Source organism: Sceloporus undulatus, chromosome 3 (genome assembly GCF_019175285.1).
Source record: "Sceloporus undulatus isolate JIND9_A2432 ecotype Alabama chromosome 3, SceUnd_v1.1, whole genome shotgun sequence".
In the NCBI taxonomy this organism is placed as follows: domain Eukaryota; kingdom Metazoa; phylum Chordata; class Lepidosauria; order Squamata; family Phrynosomatidae; genus Sceloporus; species Sceloporus undulatus.
The window spans coordinates 73,913,879-73,939,629 of record NC_056524.1 but is presented as its reverse complement, the minus strand read 5'-3'; the positions used below and the strand labels follow the sequence as shown (position 1 = coordinate 73,939,629).

Genomic DNA, 25,751 nt, shown 5'->3' with positions numbered 1-25,751 from the left:
TAATAATAATAATAATAATAATAATAATAATCTGAGCTGCAAAAAGCTGCAAAAACCTCCGTGTGATAAACACCAGTGCTCCTTTGGTGCAGCATGTAGACAAAATAGTGTACTTGGTCTGAAGAGATCTGGATTCACATTCTTTCCCTCTCATGGAGTTCACAGTCTGACCATGGGCAAGTCAATTCAGCTAGATCCATTGTTAGGAAAAATGGGCAGGTATATGATATCTGCAATTGGGAGTGGGATTTCCTCATAAAGAACGTTGGGGATGGAGGTCTATTATCATCAGCCCATCTCAACGCATTGCCTGCTAGCTTCACTGTGAGGTGTGGAAGGAAACCACGTAACAGTTCATACTGCAGTGAGGCCCATCATCCTGGTGCACCTATTGGTTCTCCCAGAAGGTGGGCTGGGAGAGGAGGTTGAGTAGCAGGCAGCCTAACTAACTTCATAACTGCTATGGAATCAATATTCTAGCATGTTTAAGGAAAGGAAGATGGCAGTGAAAAACTCATATGTTATATAAGGAAGTTTTGACAAGATGTCTACTTTTGCAAAATTTGTAATGTATTATTTCCAACAGCTAGAAACTGTACACAGACAAAGAAGCGGCAGGTAGATGCAAAGACAATTGGAGAGTCTGTATGTTCTTTTACCAATTTTTTTGAATAGCCATCCCAGGTAATGACTTTCAAAAGGCTCAATATTCTGGGTCAACTTGAATTGTTGACCTAGAGATGAGAAATTTCATCTTCCATTACAAAATTCACATGCTCTACAGTTCTTAATCATTTCTTTCAAAACAAATAGAATAGTACTTTTTAGCTGAGTAATACATTTTGACACCCACCATTTGATGAGAACCGAATACAGCTTCACTTCAGAGAATGCAATGAACATGAATGCATCCAAATGCCACACTTATTTATTTATTTAGTTAAAATAGTTCTGTATTGTCTCCCAGCCCAAAAGGGCTCCCAAGGTGATAAACAAATAAAAACCAATTAAAACAATACAAATATAAAAACACATTAAAATACTCTTTTAAAATTCCTAAAAGCAGTGTGAAAATAGTCCTGGAATTCAGTTTTGAAACAATTAAAACAGCATTTTGAAACACTGAATGCCATGTGGAACAACACTGTTTTGGCTGCCAGCCAGAAGCTGAAAAGGAGGGGGGGGCAGCTTAACTTTCTTGAGCAGGGGGTTTCATAGCTGAGGCATTGCCACAGAGAAAGACCTGTTATGTCTACATTTACATTTAGCCCTCCATATTTGCAGCTTTGATTTTTGCAGATTTGATTATTTGTGATTTTGATTAATATGTTCCCTCTAGGAATCCCTAGGTCCTTCAGCATAACTCTGCCAGACGTTGACCATAGAGTTGTCCTGGAGAACCTAGATGTTACTATAGAAAATGATTCTATGATCAACTTCTGGCAGATGTCAATCATAGTGTTGCACTGCAGGACCTGGAGATTCCCAGAGAGGTATTCTCTTAGGTAAAAATAATAGTGGTTTTTTAATATGCAGTTTTATCACGTTCATAAGAATCCTGTGCCCTAACCCCAGTGAATGTGGAGGGCCACTGTACATTACATATATACTTCATTAAGCACTATGAGCATATGGGTGTAGCTATTTCCCACTCTGTAGTAAAATCTGCATTTTCTGTCACTGGTTGTTCTTTTGTGCCTTCAAGCAATTTCCAATTTATGGTGTCCATAAGGCAACCCTGTCATGGAGTTTTCTTGGCAAGATTTTGTTCAGAGAGTCTTTGCTCTTTGTCTTCCTCTGAGGCTGAGAGAGTGTGACATGTCCAAGGTCATCCAGTGGGTTTTCATGGCCGAACAAGGATTTGATCCCTGGTCTCAGAGTTGTGGTCCAATGATCATACCACTACACCATTCTGGCTCTCTGTCAGTAGTACCGAAGGTTTTAAAAGGTAGCAATATTTAGAATGCATATTCCTATCAATATTAGGATGTTAAGGTCTCATTATTCTAGCAATTACAGCAGTAATTGTAAAAGACCAGCCTTCACCAATATGGCACCCTTGAGATGTACCAGACTGGGTCCCCTTCTGTTCTCTTTATACACACTCTCCCTTGGCAAACTTATCAGTGCTTTTGGTTTCTCCTACCATCTTTAAGCTGATGATACCCAGCTGTACCTTTCCACCCCTAATCTTTCACCAGAGCTAGAGCAGCAAGTGTCATCCTGTTTAACAGCTGTCTCCCAGTGGATGCACCATCGGCATCTGAAGCTCAATATGTCAAAGACCGAGCTTCTTGTTTTCCCTCCTAAACCCACCCTTCACTATTCCTTTTCTATCTCTGTCAATAACATCTCTATCCAGCCGGTCCAGGAAGCCCGTAGTCTTGGTTTCATCTTTGACTCCTCTTTGTCATTTATCCCCCAGATCCAGACTACAGCCAAAGTCTGTAGATTTTTTCTCTATAATATCGCCAAAATCCGTCCATACCTCTCAGCTTCTACCGCAAAAACACTGGTCCATGCCCTAGTGGTCTCACGACTAGACTACTGTAACCTCCTCTTGGCAGGGCTTCCTCTCTCTCACCTCCACCCATTAATTTCTGTTCAGCATTCAGCTGCACACATTATTTCACTCGCTCGCCCTTCCCTTATGATCATGTCTCCCCTCTGTTGTCTTCCCTTCACTGGCTCCCTTTTCTTTTCCGCATCAGGTACAAACTTCTGCTACTCACCTTTAAAGCCCTGCATGGACTGGCCCCTCTTTATTTAACTGATCTTCTCTCTCCCTACATCCCTACTCGCACTCTCCGCTCTGGTAGCCAAAGTCTCCTCTTTCAACCCAGGATCTCCTCTGCCCCATCCCGGATCCGCCCCTTCTCTCTTGCTGCCCCTCATTCCTGGAACCTTCTTCCTCTGCATGCACGGCTCATCACTTCCCTAACCAGCTTTAAGGCTGAGCTGAAAACCATATTGTTTAGGGAAGCGTTCTCAGGGAATTTGTGATTGTCATCTGGCTGTCTGATAATGTTTGATGTGATGTGATCTGCTTTTATATTTGATGTTTTTAATTTGTCTTTCTTTTTCCTACATGGTAATTTTATCTATTCCTCTATTTAATTGTTATTATCTTAGAGTGTACGCCTTGGGCAGGCTTTTATTTACTCCTAATTTTACCGACTTTGTACAGCGCTGTGTATAATTACAGCGCTATAGAAATAAAGTTTAATAATAATAATAATATTAAATTGTAAGTTTTGTCTTGCACTAGTACTTATTGTTAGACAGATTGGATAAAATGTATAGATGTTTTATCCCTTCAATAGATTTTAAATGGAATCTGTTTTTAAGACAACTTTGATCCGGAACAGACTGGCATAAAAAGCTGGTTTCCACCTGGCTTCGGAACATGGCATACACATGATGCACTCTCCCAAGATGCCTGGAAGATGCCCGGCAGCTCAGACGTGGGCTGGCTTCCAGGCATTCCAGCAGTGTGTTCTTTACACGCTGCAAGAGCGCCATAAAGTCATGGTGGGGCAGGAAAAGTTGGCTCTTTACTAGTGCAAAAAGGAGTGGCAATTTGCCACTTATTTTCGGACTGTCAGAACGATGTATTGGGGTTACAACTTGTGGTTGCCACGGTGGCCCCAATCCATTTTTGGGCAGTCTGTTTTGTCCCTTTATTTGACCTTTACTTAATTCAGTGGCTTAATTTAGATAATATTCAAACCATAGTTTAGAGCAGTCTTTCTCAATCTAGGCTAGGGAGATTTCCAACTTCCTTTATCACCAATGAACTGGAATAATGGGAGTTATAGTCAAACAATATTTGGGGACCCAACTATGACATAAGCTTATTTAGAGGATTGTGGATGAGAATTTCCCCTATCTCCTGATTTTGCTTCCAGATTCCCCTTTTCAAAAAAATCACGGCTATATTTTTTTGTAAAATCCAAATAGACAAACTGTATAATTTCTTTAAGTCAAAACCAGAAGTTGAATTTGTTTAGCACTAAATGGGGAAGCTGAAAAAAAAGCTATGAGAGATAGAAGAAGGGAGCATCTTCACCCATGACTTACTCATAGTCCTTCTGGAACATCTGCATTGAGGTATATTGTTAAAAGGGCTTTTTTGTATTTCTGTTTTCCAGTGAATTTTTTTTAAGCATAGTGTGCTGCTCCTCATAGATGATTCTTAAAACTAATATCATTTGAACATTTCAGTATATATGTATATGTGTGCTTTCCCCCCAGGGCAATTAAAGCATTTCGGGAGGTGCTTTATGTTGATCCCAGCTTTTGCCGCGCCAAGGAAATTCATTTACGACTTGGGCTTATGTTCAAAGTGAACACAGATTTTGAGTCTAGTTTTAAGGTAAGAGTTCTTTTTTAAAAATGAACACTGACGTTTGCTGCATGTTGTACTTGTTTCCTGTTGCACTACAACAGAATGTATATGTTTTACTTGAGTTTTATTGTATTTTTCAGTTGCTGCTTAGCCCCTGAGATTGTATTTCAGGAGAAATTAACAACTGTTTATGAGTTAACAGATTCTTCTTTGTAGATTTGTAGATATCCTTTATTGAAATAAATGTGTAATTATTTAGCTCAACATTTTACTTTCCTGTATGCCGAGAGGCTGGGAGAAAGTGTTCCTGAAACCTATTATGCTTTTTACGGTAGTATGACTAATGTTTTGAGAAGCCAGTAAAGACTGAAAATGTGGAAAAGAATTATGTTGAGTATTTTGATTTGGAGAAACTTCATATAAGAATGTTCATATTGTTTACTGCCATGGAGTACTTCAATTTATGAACGAGAGACCTCAGAGTCATCAACAGTCTTGTTCCGGTCTTGCAAATTTTGGGCTGTGGCTTCCTTAATTGAGGCTATCCATCTGTAATGCAATCTTCCTATTGCCTTCTACCTTACCAAGCATTATTGTATTTTCTAGTGAGTCATGACATTATATGATATGCCCAAAGTATAAGAGTCTCAGTTTAGTCATCTTGGCTTCTAGGGGCAGTTCAGTCTTGATTTGCTCTGTTGAGGAAATACTAATACAATTGCCCCTCAGTTTTTGCGGACTTGAAGTCTGTGTCCCTCACCCATTTGCATGTGACAAATGGAGGGGGACAAAATGGGGTGAACGCTGCCATTCAAGCCAGTGGGGCTTCAATACAGGCGGTTTTCCATTTTTGCATGGGGGGAAATCTGGAACAGATCCACCATGAAAAGAGAGGGTCGACTGTAAACTGTTCTAGAGTATGATGTTATGGTGTATAAGTCAGAGGTGAACTGTTCTAGTGTATGATGTGCAAGTCAGAGGTACAATAAGTCAGAGGTACGATGTCCTTAAGGCATGTGCTGCTTGATTTTCCATCAGATTGAATTGAAATTTTATTGTAATTGTATGTCATGGATGTGTAGATACACTATAGAATAACAAATGATAAAGGATGTTGATTCTTATAATAAAAGATTATTAAATTAGTGAGATTTTAACATGATAAACTATATTGTTATCCAAGTTGTTGAAATGCATCTTTGTGTGGTTCTAGTTGAAAATCTGTAAATTTATGGCATCTTTGAAGTCTCACATGAGCAGCACTGCATACACGGTGCAGTCTCTTAAAAAGTCAATGGCATTTTCCCAATGTTTTTCATATTTTGAGTGGAGCATCCCATACAATTATCAGTGTACTGTATTTGCCACTGCAAAGTAAACATGTCAGCACCTAATTCCCCCCCCCTTTTCAGAAATATTGCTTGAAAATTTATTCCTCCTTTTTGATAGTTACTTTCTCTCTTCTGTCACAGAAGGATCAAGATTTGGAAATTCTGTCAGTTTCTCAAGGGTTTAAAACCCTTTTGTCTTATGGTAGTAGAACAGAGAGTATTTTAAGAGCTGCTCTCAGGGTTGGGATAAAGCTATCCCGTTGGTTAGTCACAATTATGTATAAACTTTGTGTTCCAGTTGACAAGTGTTTAGCCTGTTGTTAGCTTATCTAAAAAGAGGTGCTTGTGCTTTACAATTGAAAGTTAATTTGTATGGAAAAAGTAATGGCTTCATCTCTTGGCAGATTCCAGAAGAAAAGGGCAATAGCCATAATAAAACGAGTGGTAAAATTAAAAACCCTGTTTCATCTCCACTGTTTTTGGCTGCATTTTGGGAAGTAGGGTGTGTGTAGAAAGTACATGTGTGTTGCACAGAGTGCAACAGTAGGTTGTAGAATTGGTGGGAGAATAAGAGACCCGGAAGAGTAAAGAAGGATAAAAGGTTAAGAGATGAGGGATGGCAAATGTATGAGCTTTTTCCTTGTGAGCCTTGTGTACTTCAGCCCATTTTTTGTACCTCTTCAGTTCCACAAACCCTGTAAGTTAAAAATATGTTTCAGGTAAAAATTCACCTTTAACATGTGCTAAAATGTGCCCTGGAGTACTGATGTGCCTGAAAACACTTATTCCCCCCTCTCAACATTTAGAAAAAAACCCAAACTGAAGTGACCCAAAAATTGACCAAAACACTCAGAGGTGCAAACTGAAGGAAAATTTGCCTCACTTCCAGCCCAATAATTTGTCCAACTGTTGGCACAAAATACTTGTAAAGTGGTGGGGAAGTGAAATTGGTCTCCACTACAGTTACTCACCCCAATCAAAAACATGTAACTAGAAAATGTGCTTTACATCAAAGCTCGGCTTACGCTATCATAGAGGCCTTTTGGTTGAATGTAAAAAGTGTATGTTCAACTAACTATTGTCAAAATTACTTTACTACCATACAGTTATTGCATACATAGAATATTACAACAGTGGGCAAAACATTTGGTCTGACCATATGATTATTTAGACCAGACCTGTTCTATTCATATTATGCAAATGAAGTTCTTTGTTCACCTTCTTTTATCCTATTTATGTAGTAAATTCTTCTGTTTTGATTGTGCAGCGTAGGGTGAAAAAGAGTGCTTACGCCTTACAAGCCTCCTTTCTTTAAAAAAGATGAATTAATTCCGATTTTGAAGGACTCTGGAGAGCAAACTAATGAGTTGATTTAGCAGCGTGTGCTGCACGTCCTCCCACCCTTACCCTCAACATGCCTGTCAGATGGAGCCTTGGCTGTTCGCCAGTATTTTGATTATACAAGGCTTTCTGTGTCCTAGTTATCTGAACAAAAGACAGCTCTTAGGATCAAGCATCACACATAGGTCATACAGTTAGAAAAGCCATCTCTAGGAGTTGTTCTCAGCTGGGATAAGGCTTTCCCATTATGGTAAGTTCATGTCAGAATTATCACCTTTCTAATGATGGCTTCACTTACATAACATAGACTATTTAAACAGCCTGTTAGGAAATCTTATAGCATCAGTTTAGGGATGAAAATGTAAAATCCCAGTGCCAGAACATCATGATAGTTGAACTATGTCCAAAAGTGTTTTCCGGTGACTTTTAGAGTATTTATCTTACTCATGTGACAAAGTACTATTATATGCTGGTAGTTTTGAAGCATGTTGAAATAAAATAGAACAGGAGAAACTGAGAAATAGAGGTCTGTTTCTCAATGGCTTGTTAAACATGTACACTGCTATGGAGACACATTGTTTGTGTAGGATATCATTAAAAGCTTTGTAGGTACCTAGGCACTATACCTCTGATTCTTTGTAGAATAACATTAGCAGCTTTTGCTGCAATCACGTCAGCAGACAGGGGCTCTGAAGGAAAAAAAATATCCTGATTCATAATTCTTTACAAATCAAATAATGTCATTGGCTTCAGCTGCTATGCTTCAAAAAATGCCACCACATTTAAACATTGAAATTAGTGTCTTTTAGGTAAGTCCTTTTACTTGCGATTTGAATTTCTGTAGACGGATGTCTGCCTTGAGGTATTGAATGTTGTCTCTGAACTGCAGTGGCCTCTCCTGCATAATAACTATTTCACACAGCAGCAGCCAGCTTCAGTACTGCAATATTTTTGAGAGATGCAGATGTTTGCTGGCTTCTGTTTGCTGCAGAGATTTGGAACTGGATATTTAATTTGATACATTTGTAGTTTATGATACCAAAGACAGTAAATAGTTTGTCTTTTGACAAAGGAACTCTGTTGTTCTACATGGCTATTTTTCTAATGGAATACTGCAGAAGAAAATCTCAGCGCTTTAATGTAGCTATATATGCTGGTTTGTTCTGGATGACTGGGTTTGTTCTTGTATGTGCTTTAATAATTGGGTGTACCTTTACAATAGATGGTTTATTTTTATAATACTCATCTGCATGCTTTTGATTGTGATCAGCATTATCATGTCTTGTGCTAAATAGTTCTGGTTTAACACTGCATTTTGTAATTTTGAATATTCTGAGATTTTGAAATTGTGCTATAGTATTGTGGTGAGACTGAATAATACAAATATGTTCCTACTGTTTAAATGTTTGGAACCTCATTGGTGGTTGCTATTTCAAAATTGGACCCATTTTTAAGTTGATATTAAACACTGCTTATTTAATCGGCTTGCTTTAAATAGCCTTTCTTGGTAATAATCATACGAATTACCTTTCTTGGTGTCCCGTCCCCCCCCCCCCCCCCGGTTGGGGTCATATGAAGTACGGGTGAGCTCAGTACAATTTTTGTATCTTACAAAGGTATATGTACTCATTTTTGTATGGCCTCTATAAACAAAGGATCATATTTTCTGTTATGAAAAAATGCATCATGATCTTTTCACATTTTTTGCTTATTCAGGGCTGGAAAAATATAGGTACATCAGTGGTGTTGAGGCTGTTGTAGGATCTAAAGTGTATTGCAGCCTTTATAATCCCTGAATTTTAGAAAAGGACAATTAATTCATGAGCTACTTTTATACTTTTCAAGGTTAAAATACAATATGTTTTCTGAGAAATGCTTGCAAACAGCTTGATGTTATAATTTATTGTTCAGTGGAGAAACAGTTGCCAAGAAATGAACATGTTTCTGCATAATCAAATTTGACAGTATTATTTTGTAATATTATTCATATATATCTTGGCTGCAACAGCCCTGGTTTTTATAATCCATCTTGTTCTTAGCTTCCAATTTTGCTTGATTACCTTAATAAATATCTTCATTAAATTGTTACTGGAAAAAAATGTTTTTAAAAGTCTCTTAGTAGAGTGCTTCGTTTATATAATGGAGTGAAGACATACCTACAGTATGAAGTAACATTCTGTTATTTTGATACATTAATAGAATGGGTTCATACCCATTGTGTTTTTAAGTGCTTTCAAGTTGCCTGTCAACTTCTGGTGACCCCATGAATTTTCTTAGGGTTTCCTTAGGTAACAGAGGTGGTTTTGTATCAGTTACTTCCTCTTAAATATCAACCAGTTGTATCTGTTTTTTCTTTTGTGTTGAAAATGATAATATATAGTCAGCTAAAATCAAATACTGTATCTCCAGAAAAACAAGTATCACTGTATGGTTTTATTATTCATAGAAATGAATTAGCAAAATGTATGAAATTCAGTATTCATGTTGGATTACTCAGTATATAAGGGTCTCAGCCTATGGAATATCACATTTTTAAATGAAATGAAATTGATTCATCTTTTCAATGTTAAAGATAAATCTTCTGTCTCCGATGGTGAGGTGTAGTTTAGAAATATCAATTTTGAAAGTGAGACCAGTTCAGCAGTTTCTATGTATTTTTATATCTTGATAAGTGTGCTTTTAATTGTACTATTTATTTCAATGCAGTTTTTAAGAAGCTGCTGACAGCAAGATATAATAAATAGCTGCAGCCCATCTTAATCTCAGAATTAATACCTGTTTCCACATTATCATTTAATTGCTGATATTTGCTCTGCATATACTGTGTTACCATTTGTTTGTCAGTCCCAATCACAGATGTCCATTTAATCAGTGGAAAGTTGATAAATCAAGATTTATGTAAATACCACTGATTCAAAGGGTCTTCTCTAATTAGAATTAAGAATTGTATTTAGGTCCTAGCCATAAACATTTTACTTCTGTTGGGCCTATTCAAAGATAAATATACTTAGCATTATTTTATCTTATCAGACAAATAATTCAGGACTTTGATCAGAGAATACACTTATTTCTCTTTTCTTTTGCAGCATCTTCAGTTGGCTTTGGTTGACTGCAATCCTTGCACTTTGTCCAATGCTGAAAGTAAGTATTGCAATAGAGACCCTGTGCCCAGACTCAAAGGTGTTCCCACACTGACTGTTACCTGGTGCCAGGGAGGGACTTCTGGGGGTGGGACCTCTGTGGAGACAGCTGAAGGCCCGGGGGGGGGGGGGGGAACAGGCCCATGCAAAAAACAAAGCTGCAAAAGTGGGGGGACAAGTGTAGTCATATTTTTTTTTAAGCTTGAAGGCCAATTTAGGCGAAAGCTCCACTCAAATCTCCACAAACACTTTTCATAGAATTCAGTAGAAAGCACTAACTTAAATTGGAGGGAGGAGGGATGGAATTTGTTCCCTTCCATGCACCATTATTAATCTTCTATTCATTTAGGACTTAACACTAGAAAAGTATATATGTATTTATTTTATTGGTTTCCTTTTAGTTTCTTTTAATTTCTGTATACAGGGCTCCCCCGGGTTACGAATTTAATTCGTTCCGCGGTGCCATTCGTAACCCGAAAAGCATTCGCAAGCTGAAGCCCCATAGGCGCTAATAGCGAAAGCCGCGATTTGGTGCGAAAAAGCGCCGAAAAGCACCAAAATTTTTTTCGAAGAACCGTCGTAACCACCCGGAAAAATTATTTTTAATGGAGTGTTTTTCGTAACCCGGAAATTTTGTACGCAGCGCATTCGTATCCCGGGGTACCAGTGTATTCAGAAAGGTAAAATGATATTACCATGGGTCCGCCACATTGGGCTATCCATGAGCTATCCATGGACTGGAGATTCTGCTGCTTGCCATGCCCCTTATTATCCAATGACAGCACATGCTCATGGACACAAACACATGCACATTGCTGCCTATTGAATAATATGGAGCTTGAACATCTGTGTTTTCCCATCTGCAGGACCTCCTGAAACCGAGCCCCCAACAATTGGGAAGAGTTCACACTGTACAATTCATTAATATGATTTAAATTCCATGTGAATTAACAAATTCTACATGTTGGTTCCATTAGCTCTAACAGCTTCCTCATTATAGTAGAAACAAAATTAAAGCCACTGAAGAACAGCTTCCCTCTATCCCCTCAGCACCTTTTTCTCCCATACAGATAGATCTACCTGAGTATATTTGAGGACATCTTCAAAATGAGGATCTATTTTGATAGGACCTGTAGGTAGACAAGAGAATGAACACAATTTTCAGAAAATATCTATCTACAATTATTTGTACATGTTTGGTGGCTCCCTTTCTTATTTTATGCTTGTTCATTTATTGTGAAAAGAAGGACTAAGGGGCAAAATAGATCGGCGGAATGGGTGTCTTGAAGCCAGATTGGGACTGCAGCATAGCCAGCTATGCGCTAAAGCACGCTGCGGAAATAATCCAATTTGAGGCAGCTTTAACTGCCCTGGCTTAGTACTATGGAATCCTGGGAATTGTGGTGTATTGTGGTACCAGAGCGCTCTGACAGATAAGGCTAAATGTCTCACAGGGCAGTTAAAGTGGTCTCAAACTGGATTATTTCTGCAGTATGTTTTGTACCAATATTTCAGAAGACCAAACTGGTTTTAAGCTGGCAAGGCATTTATCAGCTGTAATAAGAAAGTTAAGTATTATTTACCATGCTAACGCACAACACATCTATGTCCTTATTATTACTAGATTCTTTAAAATGTTTGGATCAGATTGAGTGTGATTGTGATTGCATTTTTGAATTACTGCAAGAAATACAATTTGGGTTTACTTATATTTCATAGGTTAAAAAAAACACTGCAGAAATAATCCAGTTTACCACTTGAACTGCCTGGGTCAATGCTAGGGAATTCTGAGAACTGTAGTTTTGTGAGACATTTAGATTATTTCTGCTGTGTGTTTTGAACCATAGTTGGCAGAGAATTTTTTAATCAACATTCAGTAACATCATTGATTTGTATGCTGTTGGCAATGGATCTCCCCCTTGTTTTGGTATAACTGCTGTACAATTCTACCTTGTTTTCAACTATTCAGCATTGACTATCCATGTGTGACATCATTGATTAATTTAAGAAATAAAGGAGTTAATTCATCTTTAAAATGTTTAAAGATGACAATTCATCAATTAGGTGATTACCCAACTTATTTTTTAAATTACGTCAGATTTCATTGACTGTAGTTCATTGATTCAAAAATCTGAATGTTGTTTATTAATTTTATTGGTATAGTATCCAAAAATAGATTCATTTGAAGTGATTTAGACAGTTTTGATTTATATAATTTTGCATAAAAATTTTTAAACTCATTAATTTCCATGAGTATTGTGTAGTGTTTTGAGTTTTGGATTGTGACTCTGGGGACCAGTTTTGAATTCCCACTCAGCCATAGAAGCTCAGTGGGTGACCTTAAGCAACTTACACTCTCTTTAAGGTCAGAGGAGTGCAAAGGCAAACCCCTCTGAATAAATTTGGCAAGAAAACCCCATGATGGGTGCACCTTAGTGTTACCATAAGTCACAAACAACACATCAAAAAGCAGCACCACCATTTGTCTTACAGAGTCCATCTGCTGTGTTTGTACTCATAAATAATTTCTTATCGGATTTATTCTTCAATTGTATTTTATTAATTGTATGATTTTTTCCCCTTCCTGCTTGCCTTTTGCTGGCAAGCAAAAACATTTTCATTTAGGCAGGCTTTTAAACATAATAATCATGACAGGGTGGTTTTTATATGGGGTATGTGTTTTAGTTATCTTTTTAACTTTTAGTACATTTTAATGTTAATTTTATACTGTTTTAATTGGATGATTTTAACTGTTTTTAAATTCTTATTGTAAAGTTTTTTAAAAAATGTTTTTATCTTATGAGCCACCTTGGCTCTCTTTGCGAAGTATAAAAATTGATTAATTAATTAATTAATTGTTACTTAGCAGGAGGCATTAAAATATAGTCAGCCCTCAATTTGTGCAAGTTAAACACTTGCGGATTTGAGTAGTCATAAGTTTGTTCCTGCATGCACATGCATGCACACACTCCTCCTCCTCTTTCATGGGCTTTTCCCCAGGAGGGGGGGGAGCCCAGGAGGGAGGGAGCAGACAGGAAAGGTGTGTGCATGCCCCCTGCCTTCCTTCATGCTTTAGCTGACTTGCCTCAGCTAGCTAAATCATGGGAGAAAGAGGAGCATGTGCACCCCTCCTGGCTTCCCCTGTGCTTTACTCAGTTGAGGGAGGCCAGCTACAGCTCACGGAGAGGAAGAGAAGAGCATCTGCACACCCTTCTTGCCTTCTCTGGTGCTATAACTGGCATCCCTGAGCTGGCTAAAGCAAGGGGGTAGGGAGAAAAGCATGCACACGCCCTCCTGCTTTTCCCCTCTTATTCACGTTTTTTTCAATTTCACAGAGGTCTTGTGCCCCTAGCCGTCGTGAAAGTGGACAGCTGACTGGAAATTATATCGATCTTATTTTAATTCTGTCACTTAGATCCATTCTGTCCCTAAAGATATGACTGGAGTGAGATGAGAATTTCAGACAAAGGCCTAAGAGGACACACTTCATTTGAAACCCAATGAGAATAGTGGCCAATGATCTCATGTTAATCTGAGGGCAAACAAATTGGAGAGTACTTTCTCTCCCTAGCCTGCACAGCTCGTTGTCCTAGTAGTATAAAGCTTGTGTGGCATCTCATACTGCAGATGGGATGTAATGACAAAATGGCCTGCATGGCTGTGTCTTTTCAGCCTCAATGTAACTTTGGGAGGTGAAACTGCAAATTATTTTGATTCATCTGCCTGCCTTTCTCAGCAAAGGAGAGTGGGTTTCTACCATCTACCTTCTACGTTCACTTCTTTTTCCCTTAGTTTATGACGCATAAACCAGAAACAAAAATACAAACTTGCAGATGTGTAGATTGCCTCTTTACCTTGAATTTCCTGTTCCTAATACTGTTATTTCCCTACTTTTCCAGTTCGGTTTCACATTGCCCATTTATATGAAACCCAGGTAGGTGCATAATCCTTTTAATTAATGAAACTGGTTAAATTATAACAGTGTTCTATAGCAACTTTAATTGAACTCAAAATGTATGTTATCACTACTGAGAGAATATACTCATCGGTGATGTTTAAAAGGAGACACAGTGTTTTCATTTAACTATATACAAGTTTTATTTATCTGTGAAACATTGTTCTATTGCAGTGTTGCGTGTCATTAACATTCACTTATGTTTTTGTTTTTAATAATATTATCACCAGAATTTATCAATAATGAGCTGCTATATCTATAAATATGTCTTGTTCCTTTTAAGAGAAAATATCACTTGGCAAAGAAGGAATATGAACAACTTTTGCAGACTGAAAATCTTCCTGCACAAGTGAAAGCAACTGTGTTACAGCAGTTAGGTATGTAAATAAATAGAAAGTGAAAGAGGAGAAGGGAATAGGAATTATATTCCACACTTTTCTACAGCTAAGTTATCAGGACATTATGGTACATCCAGTTGGTCACTAACCCAGACTCAATATAAATTACAAAATAAAATAAATTATACTTTGTTTTTCATTAAAAGATATATGAGCCTGCTCCTGTCTACTGTATAAATGTAAAATGGAAGCATAATTGGGGAAAGGGGTTTTGCTCAAATTTTTTCCAACCATGTTCTCTCATTTTTCTGTGGGGGTAGAATTCAAAGACATAACTTTGTTAGTCTGGAATATCAGCATGCAAAGAGTCTTGTAGTAGATGCCATACTTCATTTTTAAGGACTTCATTCAATGGGAGGGCAGAGTTGGACTGTAACAAATTCTGTCTGAGTTCATAACCTAGTTTTCTTGAGAGTTCTTTCAGTGCTGCTTTGAGTGCCAACCATGTGTACTTTTAGCCCTGTACAGACAGACCAAAATAAAGCTGCTTCAGGTCACTTTGGAGATATGCTGTTTAATGATGCATGCATCCTAAGAGTCCAGAAGCCGCGCCAAAGCCACACTCCAGTCCTAAGGACAGGAGCGTGGCTTTGGTGTGGCTTCCGGACTCATAGGACGCATGCATAATTTCTTCCTTGGTTGCATTTTCTTCCTTGGTCTTCCTTATTACAGTGTGCCCTTGCCTTATGTGGGGATCCATTCTGGACTCCTCCGTGTAAGACAAATAGTGCTTATGCTTGAGCACCATTGAAAAATGGCAGAATTTTAAGCATAATTTTGCTTGCATGGGAAATTAATGCTATGGTCTTATAGTTGCTGCAGTTTTTTGTGTCTCTTTTTTGTGGATGGGATGAATATTACATGTTTCCATTCTGCTGGCCACTGTTTTGTTTTCCATATTTATTGGCATATTTTAGTTAACACTGGAATCAATACTGTCGGTGTCATTTATTTTTCCATCTTTTTTTATATAGCTCTTATGTGTATTTTGTATATGTCTTTTTATTTCTTTTTGGTCTTGGAGTATGTCCTCTTTAGCATGGTTGGTAGGGACGCAAGAGAAGACCTTCTCAGTGGCTGACCCTAGATTGGGAATTCCCTTCCCAGGGAGGCCAGAATGGCCCCCTCCTTGTTATCCTTCTGCCAGCAGGCTAAGACCTTTTTGTTTAGACAGGTACTGTATATAAAAAGAAATAGTTTTAAAGTCCTGAGGATGGTGTATTGTTTTAAAGTGTAAGGTTTTTAAAAGTGATTTTATCTTTTAAAAATTGTATTCTATTTTTAAATGAATGATCTTTTTAATATTGTAATAGTTTAAAACAATTTTAATTATCAGTTTTGTAGATTTTTAATTGTACAATGTTTCTTAGACTGTAAGCTGCTTTGAGTCCCAGTCTTGGGAGGAAAATGGGATAGAAATAAATATAACCATCACTATCATTATCATCATCACCATCATAGAAAATTCCAGTCTTTGGTTTGAACTTCCCTTTGAGGAGCCCTGGAGGCGCACTGGTTAAATGCCTGTACTGCAGCCACAAGGTTGTGAGTTTGATCTCAGGCAAGGCTCCAAGGTCCACTCAGCTTTCCAGCTTGTTGGGGGCAATTGGCCTACATATTGTAAACCACTTAGGGAATGCTAGTTCGCTGATAAGCGGTATATATTGCTATTAAGTTCTCTTATCTTATGGAAGAGATCTCTTGTTCTTCTATTTTTCTGCATCAGTTATTATAGTAGTCCTCTTTATCCTTGCACACTAGTCGTTGGTTCTGATTTTGTTCCTAGCTCCCTTTTATTTTATTTTTTAATTCTTTGCTTTCCTTTACTGCTTGAAGTGTTTCCTCTGTTATCCACTGTGTTTCCTCTCTTTTTTTGCTCACTGAAAGTGGCTTCTTGCATTATTCCTTGATTATGTCCCTGGTTTCTGATCATAGTTCTTCTGGTTCCTGATCGATTATGCTTAATAGTTCAACTCTGTTTCTTACATTGTCTGTAAATTCTGTTGAGATCATATTTTGGTACGATTACTGTTTTTGCATTCTTCTTCAGCTTTACTTTAATTTTTGATATAAGTAGTTCCTGATTTGTACCACAGTCAGCACCTGGTCTAATTTAAGCTGCAAGAATATAGCTTCTCCATCTTATGCCTCCAGTTATGTAATCTATCTGATTTTTGTATTGACCATCTGATGATGGCCATGTGTATTGTCACCTTTCTGGTTGTATGAAGCAGGTACAGTGGGACCTCATTATCCGCAGACTTGCCATCTGCGGATTTAAGCAGCCTCGGACGGCAAACCCCTGTTATCCCCAATGGCAGTGCATGCACATAGCCATGCCACCGTTAGTGACAGCCCCCTTTGTCCCCAGTGGCGGCGCATGTACGCAGCTGCAATGCCATTAGGAACAATGGGACTTCACCTGTGGGCCGTATTTTTTGTATCTTTGGGGTAGGATGGTGGGGTTCCAAAGCAGACAGATACCAAAGTCCCACTATATTTGCAATGAACAGATTGTTGTTGGAGTTGCAAAATTCTATTAGTTGCTCTCCTCCTTTATTTCTTACACCTAGTCTGCATTCTATTTTTGACTCTTCTTTGCTGCCTACTTTAGTATTCCAGTCACTCATGATTAGTTTGAAGTCCTGTGTTGGTCTCTTGTCACTTTCTTCCTGGACTCCTTCATAGAATCTTTCAATATTTTCTTCCCCTTCTTCTGTGATTGGCACATATACTTGGATTATGGTAATATTTACATGGCATACTCATCACGTTTTAAAGTAATGCCACACTGGGAGTGATAGTTATACCTAGATAGAATCAAGATTCAACAGATTGGAGAACAGGACTAAAACTAATGAATGAATTTCATCAGTGATAAATGTAAGATACTGCATTTAGGAAGAAAAATTCTTTCTACAAAATATGATATTTGACACCTAGCTTGTCAATAGTCTCTATACAAAGAATCTAAAGTTCTTAATAGATCACAAGTTAAATAGCAATCATCACTGTGATGCGGGGAAAGGGGGGACAGAACAATGGTAATCTGCACCAACAGTACTGTATCAATGTTCATATCAAGGGAAATAGAATAAAATCCAAAATCAAGGGAAGTAACAGTACCACTGTATTCTATTTTAGTCAAACCTTTACTGAATTACTCTAACCATTTCTAGGCACCATAGTTTAGGAAGGATGTCAGCAAATAAACATGGAAGAAGATGATCAAGATGTTACAAGATGATGAAACCAAGCTTTATGAGGACTAGGCGAGAGAGTTGTATACATGGTCCCTCCCATTTGCTGGATTCCCTTTCATGGATTTGAAGATTCATGGATTTCATTAATAAGAATCTCTGGGGTGAAGCACACAGCTGAAAAAGAGCAGCCTCCAGCTGCAATTGGGCCAGGATTGTGGTGACTGCACAGCCCACTCCCAAAGTGGGCGGGGGTAATGGTCTTATGCTGGCTTCTGCCAGGAGCTGAATTTTAAATGGCTCCTTTTTACGATGGCTTTAGGTTGTCTTTGGTGGCCTCAAAGTGGCTTCTGGTTGCTTTGAGGCATGCGTTATATAAATGCCATACCCTCAAAGTGGCCAGAAGCTGCTTCTTTTGGGCCATACGTTTCAGACTTCTGAGTCCTCCAGAGTGGTGACCTTCCTCTGGGCAAACACAGAGATGACAATTTAGAGAACACCATTTAGGTAAGGAAGCTGTATGTTCATTAAGTGGCAGGGGATTGGGCTAGATCAGTGGTTCCCAACCTGTGGGTTGGGACCCCTTTGGGGATAAAATGTCCCTATCACAGGGGTTGCCTAAGAGTCTTAGTGCCCCCCCCCCGTTCCTGGCGGCCCACAGGAAAGAGATAACCTCTCTGAGGGGTCTGGGAAGAATTGCAAAACGTTCTCCATTTGAGGTTGCTCAACTTCCACTGCAAGGAGCAGCTGGTGAGACATGCAAGCAGAGGAAGCAGCAGGGGAGAAAGAAGGGCACCGGGCTGGGCTGGGCTGGGCAGCTGGGGCCCGTTGGGGAGACAGAGGACAGCCTGTCTGTGCCTTGCCTGGGTTTGGAGGGAGGGGTGATCAGGGGAAGAGAAGGGAAGGACAGAGCATCGCCACGGCCTGCGTCCCCTCCACTGTTGTCTCCATCTCAGAGAAGTGACCCAGGCAGCCCAGTTGGGGCCAGAGAGTGCCTGGCTAAGGGGCATCATCTGAGGGAGGGCTTCTCTTTGGCCCTTTCCTCCACTCTCTCTCTCTCTCTCTCTCCCCCCCCCCATGTTTTTTGTTGTTGCGTGCCTTTAAGTTCTTCTGGATTTTTGGCAACCCTAAGGTGCTCCTATCATGAGGGTTTTCTTGGAAAGATTTCTTTCTTTGAAAGACATTTGCCATTGCTTTCCTATGAGGCTGAGAGAGTGTGACTTGCCCATGGTCACCTAATGGGTTTCATAGGAGAGTGGGGGATCAAACCCAGGTCTCCAAAGTAATAGTCCAACACTCAAACCACTACATCATGCTGACTCCTATTCCTATGTACTAACTACAAAATAATTGAAGACTTTTGTTGTTGTTCTCATGTCTTCAAGTCCTTTCCGAGTTATGGCAAACCTAAGGCAACCTTATGGGGTCTTCTTGGCAAGTTTCTTTAAAAGGGGGATTGTCATTACCATCCTCTGAGGCTGAGAGAGTGTGACCTGCCCAGGGCCACTTGGCCACAAATTGTACATACCCCAAAATGCATCACCCAATGTATTGACAGTCCTTCCCTTAAACAATTTCTCATTTCCCTCCAACCATCTCATAGCTAGGAGATGGGAATAATTTTAAAGGAACATTTAAATCTGGACTATTTTTTTAAAAGTAAGGTCCATAACACATTGCAGAAATAATCCATTTTGAGACTGCTTTAACTGCTCTGGCTCAGTGCTAGGGAACATTAGAGCTGTAGTTTGTTGTTGCACCAGAACCCTCTGACAGGGAAGGCTAAATGTCTCACAAATTACAGTTCTCAGAATTTCTTATCATTGAACCAGGGCAGTTAAAGTGGCCTCAAACTGGATTATTTCTGCAGTGTGTTTTGGACCTAAGTGGCCCATATGCTATTAACCATTATTCAGTTTTTTAGCTGTTATTATAAATTGGAAAGACATAGAGTGCAAACTGCTCAAGTATTTTTCTCTTCCAGAATGAAATGTGCTTTTTCAACTGACTGTCACCTCTAAGTAGGGGGCTGCCAGAGGGGGTGGGAGTGCAATGGCATAGGGGGGCATCAGGAAGGTTTTTGTGCATTTATATTTATACATTTTGTGAATTTATATGATTGTTTTTAGCTTTTATTTTGTAATGTCACCTACATTTTTCTTGAATGTCCTACATTTTGTGGTTGCTTTCCCTCCATTCTGGTTATGACATCTGGTCTCTCTGCTCAAGGCTCCTCCACGGCTTGGCCTTCTCCCAAGAAAGAGTAGGGTGGTGGCAGCGGAGGATGGAATTAATAGTATTAATATTGATTATTAATAATTATTAATAATTTGTCATTAATAATAATTAAATATTAATTAATTAATTAATCAGATATTTACATTGCAATTCACAACAGTAGCAAAATTACAGTTATGAAGTAGCAACGAAAATAATTTTATGGTTGGGGGTCACCACAACATGAGAAACTGTATTAAAGGGTCATGGCATTAGGAAAGTTGGGAATCACTGCCTAAGCTATCTAATGTGGGAGCAAGAGGTTCCCCCCCATACACCATGGATCAGTACTGTGCTTATGTCCATTGAGTACAACAGGTTTTTTTCCTAGAAATCTGCTTTGGCCTGGCAACCAATAACTTAGGGATTATCACTGGCCCATACCAGTTGAGTAGGCCTGGACTAGACAAATCATGAGCTGCCTTCTATGATTCTCTGAAGTCTAAGAATTAGGTTTCCATTCAATGCATTTTCAAAAGTCTCATACCTGGTTTGTTGGGATAGGAAGTGATGAAAAATATACAGGTGGCCCATTTTGGATCAGATTCATGTAAAAAAGAGATATGGAGAGATCTGGACATTTTCCAAACACTTGGTTAATACCAACAGCTGCTAACTTACTGAAGCCCTCCATAATACCATATAAAACTAGTGTAAATAGAAAAGTACAGTGGGCCCTTGTTATTTACTAGGATTTGGTTCCATGGATAACAAAATCTGGATGCTCAAGTCCCATTAAATACAATGGAAAAGGAAAATGGTATCTCATATATAAGATGGAAAATCAAGGTTTGCTATTTGGAATTTGTACCTTTTAAAAAATATTTTCAAGCCGTAGATGCTTGAATCCATGGATAAAAAATCAGTGAATAAGGAGGGCCGACAGTATAATGTTATTTGTTTTCTAATTTATGAGATGTTGAATGCTGAACTGAATGGACTGCTTGCCCAGTTAATTCAAGTGTAGGTAGGGTTGCCATATCCTGCCGGGGGGGTGGGACAATCCCGGTTTGGGCGGTGCCATCCCGGCCTGGTTTGGCGCCCAAACTGGGATGGCCCCGCCCACCGCGGCCACCTCAGCCCCAGCGGCGTCTCCAAGGCCTTGCTGAGGCCTGGGAGGGCTCTCCGCGGTTGGAGCTCCACCTGCGGAGACGCTCCCTCCCGGGCCCCAGCGAGGCCTTGGAGGCGGCTCTGCAGTCGGAGCTCCGGCCACGGGGTCCTCCAAGGTCTCCGCGAGGCCAGGGAGGAAGCGGAGGCTGGCTCCCACTGCGGCGATCGCCGCGATGAGGGGCAGCCCCTGCCTTCTTCCCGGCCTGGGAGCCGGCCCAGGCTTGCTCCAAAGCCGGGGAGGAAGCTGAGACTGCTCCCATCGCGGCGATCGCCTCGATGGGAGCCGGTCTCCGCCTCCTTCCCAGCCTGAGAGGAAGCCTGGAACGGCGATCGCGGAGCCCTGGAAGGCCTCGCCGGGGGCTTGGGAGACACTGTCTCCCAAGGCCCCGGCGAAGCCTTCAAGCGGCTCCGTGATCATGGAGTCCTCCAGGGCCTTGCTGGGGCCTGCGAGACGCTGTCTCCCAGGCCCTAGCGAGGCATTGGGCAATGTTTTAAAATGTAGGACCTTTTTTTTAATTTCCTGGCCAGGAATTTTTTTTTTTAAAAAAAAGTCCTACATTTTAAAACATTGTCCTACATTTGTCCCGGTTTGGAGGTCCTCGGGGATGGCAACCCTAAGTGTAGGTCCTGCTAAGAGTATTCTGTTGAAGAACTGTGCAGTGTATGTTTTTCTTCTTGAAGACATTGTTATTGTCATCTTTCACTATGCCTTCACTTGATAGATTGGTTTGAGTTTCCTATTTTTCTTTTGTTAATAAAACAGTTATTCTCACTATGAAATTAGCTCTGCTCACAATAAAAATTCTAAAAGTTCATAACGAAAAACTATTTGTTCTCTTCTAACTGTCACACACACACACATAAATATTTTGCATTTTCCCTCTTAGGCTGGATGCACCACACAGTGGATCAGTTAGGAGACAAAGCCACCAAGGAAAACTATGCTATTCAGTGTCTCCAGAAGTCTCTAGAGGCAGATCCCAACTCTGGCCAGTCCTGGTATTTCCTTGGAAGGTAAAAAGGGTGGTAACAATAATAAGCACTTTGAGAGTTCTGGCAAAAACATACTCTGATTTAATGAATACCTGATTTAATCTGAAAATAAAAGCAGTACAGTCAGTACTTGATCTGAGGTAAAAAAGTGCTTTCTTGTTAAAATACATTTTTTGCAATGTGTATGTGGTTGCCCATGGCAGGTGTAGTAGATGACTTTGATGAACTCATTAACAGTTCTGCATGTGGGTATTTAGAGAAAATTGTGTGAAATTATCCTAGGTGCTTTGCTCTTACTCTCCTTTTGTTCTAGTTCAGGCTAGACATCATCAAGTATCTGTGCCTGATGATAAGGGCTTGATATGCCTCTGCTTTTGCTCTCAGTTGTGAGAGAAAAATCAAGAGGGATGTCAAGCACCTGGCAAGTCATAGAACATAGTCCTGTGCTTTGGTGAAATAGTGTCTGTTGTGTTGTTCTCATGTAGTTTTTTCACTTCTTCCTTTGCAATTGGCAGTCTATAAAAGTAATAGCTGAAGTTGATTGATTGTGTAAAAGCATTACCTACATCAGCAGTTAAAAAAAATTCAGAGTGGCTTGTTGTGTGTATTATTCATGTAAAATTGAAAAGCTTCAGGTCTTGTTGGGATGGTACACTGTTTTTACGAATATATTAATTTGACAACTTCAACCCAGTAAGCCTTGACATCCTCAGACCATTTGCCTTTGTTTAATATTAAAGATTACCCAGATTGAGCAAGCTATTTATTTGAAGTCCATGTGTGTGTTTTGTGGCTTACATTAGCTCTATCTTATGGAGGCTATGAGCAGGTTCCTTCCATTTAATCTAGGGCAGGAAAAATATAAAAAGAAAACCTCTATGTGAAATTAGGTGATCACATTGTAATTGTTTTAATTTTTTGTTATGGCTCATTTTATATCTTCATGTATTGTTTAATACTGTCAGTTAAATAGGCTGAGTAAGTACGGCAGATGATTTGCCATTATGTTTTCACAAAATGTTTTTGGTAGATTTTTTTTCTGTTGAAGTCAACTTTGCGCGTGTGTGTGTGTGTGTGTGTGTGTGTGTGTGTGTATGCGCTAATCTTCATATGACAGATTTTGTAATATATAGCATATTTTAAATCTGTTATTTAGGCAGACATTTGACAGATCATTCTTAATTATTTTTAATCAGTCTTTCTTCTTGTCTCAGGTGCTATTCAAGTATTGGGAAAGTTCAGGATGCCTTTATATCCTATAGGCAGTCTATTGATAAATCAGAAGCAAGTGCAGACACATGGTGTTCTATAGGGTAAGATCATATAAGGGAAGCAATGCCATGAAATATAATTTGGTGGAGCAAAAAGACTTTAATGTTGGTTTCATAACAGAAATATTCTTAATAATTAATAATTTATGTTCTATGAATGTCTGGTTTTATTTGTTATTAAATGTGTGTGTGTACTTTTAAAGATAATTTTAACATTGGCTGTTAAACACAGTTGACTAATCAGGGGTGTTGTATAATCTCACTCTTAAAAAGATATTTGATTGGGCACAATTCTGCTGTAGCAAATTTAGGTTTTACAGCTATATTAATCTGGAAGATCTCTTCTGGTAGAGGCACACAGAGGAACTGGGTGTGATTTTAGCCCGGTACAGATGGGCCCTTTGCGGCGTGCCCATGATGTGCTAGGGTTGTTTGGGGGCGGGGCGTACAAATGCCTCGCAATCCTAGCATGCTATGGGAGCGCTGCAGCTGCGCAGCGCCAACCAGATGGGACGCGTAACGATGACGTCACAGCTGCGCCACTTCCAAATGGGACGTCGCAGCTGCGACGTCACCACACGGTCTCTGGCGCTTTGCTGTGTTGCAGCAGTGCCAGAAAAAGGAGCCGCTTCCGGGCTGCGCAGCAGCGCCACACAATTTGTTTGCTGCGGCGCTCCTGCGGAGCAAAGAGAGGCACCAGGGAGGCACCTCTTTTTGGCGCTCTGTACCGCACCTTTGTTATCTAAAATGGATGATATTCTTTTTTTTCCTTTTTTTTTTTCTCACTTAGTGTGCTGTACCAGCAACAGAATCAGCCTATGGATGCATTACAGGCATATATCTGTGCTGTACAATTGGATCATGGCCATGCTGCAGCCTGGATGGATCTTGGCACTCTCTATGAGTCCTGCAACCAGTCTCAGGATGCCATTAAATGCTACTTAAATGCAACCAGAAGCAAAAATTGTAGTAATACCTCTGCACTTGCAGCACGGATAAAATATTTACAGGTAAAAATCTGTGTCTAAGAGTAGCGAACTGTTTTAACAGTTACATGGGATAGGAAAAAGGAGGAAAATAAGGACACAGAAGTTGTAATAAGTGATTGTTTCACAAATCGTGCAGTCTGTTTCCATTTATTTACATTATAAACATATCACAGCTTGCAGTTCCATTTTATTTCTCATTTTAAGCAAGTCTCTCTTAAGTATTTTTGTATCTTGTTATAATTTATACATATTTTGTGTTGTCTACATTTTAAGTTATCATAGCATTTAGTGAGAGAACACACACACTATCCTTTGCTCTTGTTTCCAATTTCAGAACCAAGCATTAACAAGATCTCTGAAATCAGAGCTCAACTTTGTTCTGATTCTCACAAAGGTTTATATTCTGGTTACCCTCTTTATCCTTAGCACTTCTCTGAAACCCCAATTTTCAAATTTATTATTTCTGAAACACAATAGAGTACAGAATTTAGGAAGATTTCATGGACTTGATCTTACTAAATTAGGCTTGTGTTAAATTTACTTTTTACATAATTTTTCCTAGGCTCAGTTGTGTAACCTTCCACAAGGTAGTCTACAGAATAAAACTAAATTACTTCCTAGTATTGAGGAGGCATGGAGCCTACCAATCCCCGCAGAGCTTACCTCCAGGCAGGGTGCCATGAACACAACACAGCAGGTGAGAAGTTGGGTTATGTTCTGCAGCTGCCCAGCTTTTTAAGGGTTCTTTTCAATCAATTTGTAGTATTCAAACTTATTTTGCTGTAGCATAGGGCTAGTTTTCACTGGTAATAAGACTAATCAGAAAGGGAGATTAAGAATATACTCCCTGTGATTTGGAGGAAATATGGGGGTACCAATTTAGAACCTTTGTGGATTTCCATGATTGTCCAAAATATTTCATCCCACATAGAATTTGCAACAATTTTTTTGTTTTGTTTTGTTTTAAAAAAGAAGCCCATGAAAGGTACACACTGCTCCTTTGATGCAATGGAAATTGATTTTCAATAATGAGATCAGAATAATCACACGACCCTTTTAAAAATGTGCATCTGGTAATATATAGGTTAAGGACCTTTTTTAAATGTATAGAACCATATTGTTTCTTCCTCCTTTGATTCCTAGGCTTGTAAACCTCATCAAAATACTGAACCTGTACTAGGCCTCAGTCAAACACCTATTTCACAGCAATTGCCACTACACATGATTCCTTCTAGCCATGTAGATGACCTATCCAGTCCAGCCAAGAGGAAGAGACCATCTAGTCCAACAAAGGTATATATCCTGAAATAAAAGCCCCATTAGTTATAAAAATCAGGCATCCAGGAGTATTAGTCCATTATTCAATCAGTTCCTTAAACTAATAGAGTTGTAGTGTCC

The 25,751-nt window shown here is 39.3% G+C and overlaps 1 protein-coding gene across 4 annotated transcripts in view; it reads left to right on the top strand.

The window, feature by feature from the left end:
* Positions 1-25,751, top strand: part of KDM6A (lysine demethylase 6A) — a 207,830-nt gene that overhangs the window by 99,972 nt on the left and 82,107 nt on the right. For 2 of the 4 annotated variants that reach the window (XM_042458871.1, XM_042458868.1), the window contains 9 exons: positions 4,255-4,375; positions 10,107-10,161; positions 14,060-14,094; positions 14,399-14,492; positions 21,988-22,114; positions 23,308-23,406; positions 24,155-24,374; positions 24,916-25,050; positions 25,497-25,646. In XM_042458871.1, coding sequence (XP_042314805.1) covers positions 4,255-4,375; positions 10,107-10,161; positions 14,060-14,094; positions 14,399-14,492; positions 21,988-22,114; positions 23,308-23,406; positions 24,155-24,374; positions 24,916-25,050; positions 25,497-25,646 — 1,036 coding nt within the window. The remainder of the gene's footprint in view (positions 1-4,254; positions 4,376-10,106; positions 10,162-14,059; positions 14,095-14,398; positions 14,493-21,987; positions 22,115-23,307; positions 23,407-24,154; positions 24,375-24,915; positions 25,051-25,496; positions 25,647-25,751) is intronic. The other 2 variants (XM_042458869.1, XM_042458870.1) reach the window with 2 other exon arrangements.